The 5,000-nt window shown below is 35.7% G+C and overlaps 1 protein-coding gene across 1 annotated transcript in view; it reads left to right on the plus strand.

Annotated features, from left to right (window-relative positions):
- The first annotated feature begins 1,147 nt into the window (after positions 1-1,147).
- Positions 1,148-5,000, plus strand: part of LOC131359591 (homeobox protein HMX2-like) — a 5,302-nt gene continuing 1,449 nt past the window's right edge. The window contains exon 1 of the mRNA XM_058399562.1: positions 1,148-1,743. Coding sequence (XP_058255545.1) covers positions 1,461-1,743 — 283 coding nt within the window. The 5' untranslated portion in view covers positions 1,148-1,460. The remainder of the gene's footprint in view (positions 1,744-5,000) is intronic.

The following is a 5,000-nucleotide window of genomic DNA, read 5'->3' on the forward strand; positions in this document are numbered from 1 at the left end:
AATGAGAAAAATAAAATATCTGCCGTTATAGCCTATATAAAACACAATAATTATAATTAGCACGTGACGTCAGGCGGAAGTGATTTAACGCGCCACAATTAGCTAATTTCCCGGACAAATATAAATAATAATATAAACCTCATAATGATAAAAACCTATACAACACGCAACGGCATCGATGTTGCGCATGCGCATTGAGGTTTCGTTAACAGGGGCTAGTTTAAATGCAATTTGCAAATGTTTTTTTTTTATTGCGACTATATATTTTCCTAAGGGAGGAGCGAGCAGTCCGTGGCACGTGCTAACCACAGACGGAGATCAGGAAAGGGGCGGGGTGAAGGTGAACAGGCGGGGCGAGTGACCGCCCTCTAATCAGTTAATCAGTAATGATGAGGGTGCAATGAATAAAACCAAAATAAAGGCAAATGCTTTTATTATTATTATAATTGTTGTTGTTGTTGTTGTTACATTCATGACAAACTCTGAATAGATGATATTCTTTTACTCTTTTACTCTGTTGTGTAGTACTCAGTGGAGTGAGTTTACATAAACTAGACTAAATACTATCTTTTTTTATGCAACTATTTTGAATTTATTTGTTATATATAATCTACTCCTGGCTCATGCAAATCGGCTCATTTGCATATTTGGCTTGAATTCTCCAGTCAGAAGCTCGGAAAGGCCTACAGTTATATCCGAATACAAAAATGTCACGACTGCAACATTTTATTGGTTTCTTTCATCTTTAGGGTTCGTTAAATAAAGAATTGAACAACTTATTAAAAGATTAAAAGTCTTGGGTGGATGATGTTGTGATGTTAAAAGGTGTAGAAACATTAACGAATTCAGGAGTCGTTTTACTGATAGATTGCAGGAATCTTTTGCCGTTAAATGTTTGTTAAAGGTTTGTGTTGTTGTTGTTGTTTATTGTTGTTGTTGTAATCCAGCACCGTGTTGTTGTAGCTGACTGTCCTCAAGTTATCGTAGTCATTTTTTTCCCCCACAATTCAGTCCTACCTGAATGCTATGAAATTTCCGGGCTCGGTTTCAGCGCGCGATTGGCCAGCGCGAGGTCTTACCGACATGCAAATGAGGGCGCGCGCGCTACACCCGCCCGGTGAGCAGCAGGAGAGCGCGCGGACAGCCGAAGCGAACCAGGGGTGGAATGCACACTCTGCACGAGCCGCGACTTTTACATACACACACACGCACACGCACACACACATAGACACACATACACACACATACACACACTCCTACACACACACACTCACGTTTATACACACACATGCAACTTTATATCGTTAAATGTAACCTAATGTAGAGATATTAAATATGGAGCCGATGGCCCTGATTTAGTCATTTATTGGCGTGAAACCGATCACCGACTGAGCCTCCCGGTATTTTCCTTTTTTTCCGGTGTTTTTTTTTTCTTCAATTTTTTTTGTTATGAGGTGAGAATGAGCACGAACTCGCAGGACAAGTGCGCGAGCGCTCCGGTTTCCAGCTTCACCATCCGCTCCATCCTGGGCGCACCGGCCGACACGGGAAGCTCCGGGGACGCGGATAACAAGAGCCCCACGGCGGCGACCCCGCGGAAGCGCGCGCTCTCGGTGTCCGTGTCCTGCTCGGAGGATGAGGCGAGTGGAGCGGAGGCGGAGGACGCGGCGGACTGCTGCTGCTCTGAACCGGGACTTCCGGAACCATGCAGCCGGCACCGCGCGCTCACGTTCCCCTGCATCGGTAAAGCTCTTTAAACTTATTCTTAGCGCGTGTTAAAGTTCTAGCTCCCGAAGGTGATTCATTTCGTGTTTGGTTCTAATCTGGAAGAGTAAAAAAAAGTCATCTCACTTTAAAAAAGTTTTCTTTTGGGGAACTTTTAGAGGTCATCGTGCTGTTTTGTTCCTTGTTGAAGGTGTTGAAGTATTCATGATTTCTTTAAAGAACTTCTCATAAGACACACTTTTTACATCAGCACGCGGTCTAAAAAAAAACAAAACAAAACAAAAACAAAAACAAATAAAATAAAATAAAATAAAATAAAATAAAATAAAATAAAATAAAATAAAATAAAATAAAGGAACTGTTTTTTTCTGTGTTGCTTTAAAGAAGCTCACTTTTATATCTTTAGGACATTGTGTTACCAGGAAAGCTGCTCATCAAGGACCTTTAAATGATTGCTCTAAAAAGCGAATTAAAGCCTCGAGCTAAAGTGGCTCTTAAGGTACTATTGTGCACGTGCAACCATTTAAAGGTCCTTTACATTGCCCCTTTATATGTCCAAAGACACAGTAAAGGTCCAGAGAGATGATGGCTTGATGAATCCACTCCCTGTTACCAGGAAAGTGCAGATGAGTTCGAATTCCTGACAGCTTTTCTGTGAAAAATCAAAAATATATATTATATTCATATTTAAGTATTTCTGATGTTGTGATAATAATTAACATAAAAGATCAGATAAGACACAGATTTATTTATTTATTTATTTATTTATTTATTTATTTATTTATTCATTCATGTCTATGCATCGGTGAAAGTATGGGGGAAAAATGAAAATGAAATGATTTGGTTGTGTTGTGTTGATCTTGCGACAAGTGATGATTATAATAGTGTCGTAATAACGCGTTAATAATAATAATAATAATAATAATAATAATAATAATAATAATAACAACAACAATCATGTAAACGGCTCGGTATTTGAAAATAGGTTAAATTTAATAGCCTGGTCCTTGTATTCCACTTTTAGCATACTCTTGTGAATTATTATATATATATATATATATATATACTAACGCAGTCCAATGAATAATAATTCACAGATCTATAATTTCCGTCTTTTCCAGGACAGTGCAGGTTTTGTTTTTAAGTGCCGAACATTAGTGAGCAGTGTGATGTTTATTTAAAAATAAATAAATAAATAAAATAAAGTAGATTATTTAAAGGACAGTGGTTACACAGATGTGGAACAGAAAAAAGCGATCAAAGTGAGTCGCAGTGACTTTATTAAACTCCTCCTCCGTGTTGTTTTAATTCCGTCATGATGTTAATCAGAGCAGGTGAAGGGGTCAGACTCATTAACACGGCCTGTGTGTGTGTGTGTGTGTGTTTTCTCCCCCTCGCGCTACTCTGAATTTAATCGAGGTTGATAATTGAATTAGCGGCGCCACATTTCCGCAATCGAGCGTTAAAATGGAGGCTGATTTCCACTCCCCGCACTCCGAAGCTGTGGGCTTTAACTAACACATGCTCTCTCCAGCTCTCACACACTCATACACACAGCACAGATATCTGATATTAACACACACACACCAACACACACACACGTTCACAAACAACAACACTGCGAAATCAATTAACGCGCTCGTGCGCTCCTGATTTCCCGGTTTCGGTCCAAGTGCTGCTTTCGGAAAATCCCCTTCATCAGATTACATTATAGAATGGAGATATATTTGTGTGTGTGTGTGTGTGTGCAGTATATATATATATATATATATATATATATATATATATATATATATATATATATGTTCCGCTGTAACGTATAGAAAATAACCATAATATAACATGCCTTATATAGAAGCATGTAAAAGCATGCTGGACCACAGCATAAAGTATAAGATTCTTCCTTATAACACTTTATAATGTTAATAAAGCATTCATTAATGCGCAATAGCTGATTTATACTCTGCTAAAATATTATAACAGTAGGACATTATCATAACTGTTTATTCATATAATAAGAATATCACAGGATACCATTATTATTACATCTAATTATTTTATTGTATATAACACTATAACACAGCACATTATATATTATATATAACACAACATATATTAGAACCTACAGAACTATACACACTTCTACTAATCTGTCTAGGTTCTGGTCACTCTGGTGGTTCCTTTTCTTAACTTTTATCTGTTATCTATACTCTGACCTCAACTATTGGACACGATTCCAGCTAAAAGATATACATTAAAGGCTGCAAATGATAAGAGCGTCATCACAGCAATGCGGAGAGAAGAGTAGTGAAGAATGGTCCAGGAACCATCTCACTGTACCTCAGAACATGTGAAAGTTCAGTGTAGAACACGAGAATGTTTCCAGAGAAATAGGATGATTCAGGACAAAAGACCTTAAAGAAGCACACACACACACACACACACACACACACACACACCTAAAGGACTCTTTCCTGTAAGTTTTTTTTTTTTTAAATAATGTCGTAGGGTTCCACAGAGAACCTTTAAAGGGTCCTTTATAAAGAGGAATAATACATCTATAGTACACAGAACATTAAACTATAACAATCTATTACAATGTAGTTCATAGTATCAAGAAATTATAAAGACAATGTCTATAACAAAGCGGTTCCTTAAAGAGTTCCTTCTTCAAGTAAGAACCTTTTTTTCCTCTGAAGGAGAACCTGTATTGGGTACTGTGTAGAACATGTACAGGTTCCTGCAGAAGAAGAACCCAGCCTGTATAAGAAGATCATTCTGTATAATTCTCACAGAACATAAGATCTTTTCTAGAGAATATTTTATTAATTTAAAAACATCTATAACACAGAAATAATGTCTATAATAAAGATTTATATATATGTATGTATGTATGTATATATAATTTTGTACAGCCAAAAACAAAAATAACTTTAATTATTTGTATTTCTTCTTCTTCGTCTTCTTCTTTTTATTATTATTATAAAATTATTATTATTATTATTATTATTATTATTATTATTATTATTATCTTATGAAAAGAAACAAAAGCACAAATAGCGCGTGCACTCCGTATTTATTCATCTTTATTAAAAAAACATTTAAAATTGTTTTCATCTTGTCAATAAAATATACAGAAATTATTATATTATATTATATTATATTATATTATATTATATTATATTATATTATATTATATTATATTATATTATGTTATGTTATGTTATGTTGCATACATTAAATCAGTTCTTGAAGCTTTTTCATTTCATGTTTTT

The sequence above is a fragment of the Hemibagrus wyckioides genome, linkage group LG09, assembly GCF_019097595.1.
Source record: "Hemibagrus wyckioides isolate EC202008001 linkage group LG09, SWU_Hwy_1.0, whole genome shotgun sequence".
NCBI classification, from domain to species: domain Eukaryota; kingdom Metazoa; phylum Chordata; class Actinopteri; order Siluriformes; family Bagridae; genus Hemibagrus; species Hemibagrus wyckioides.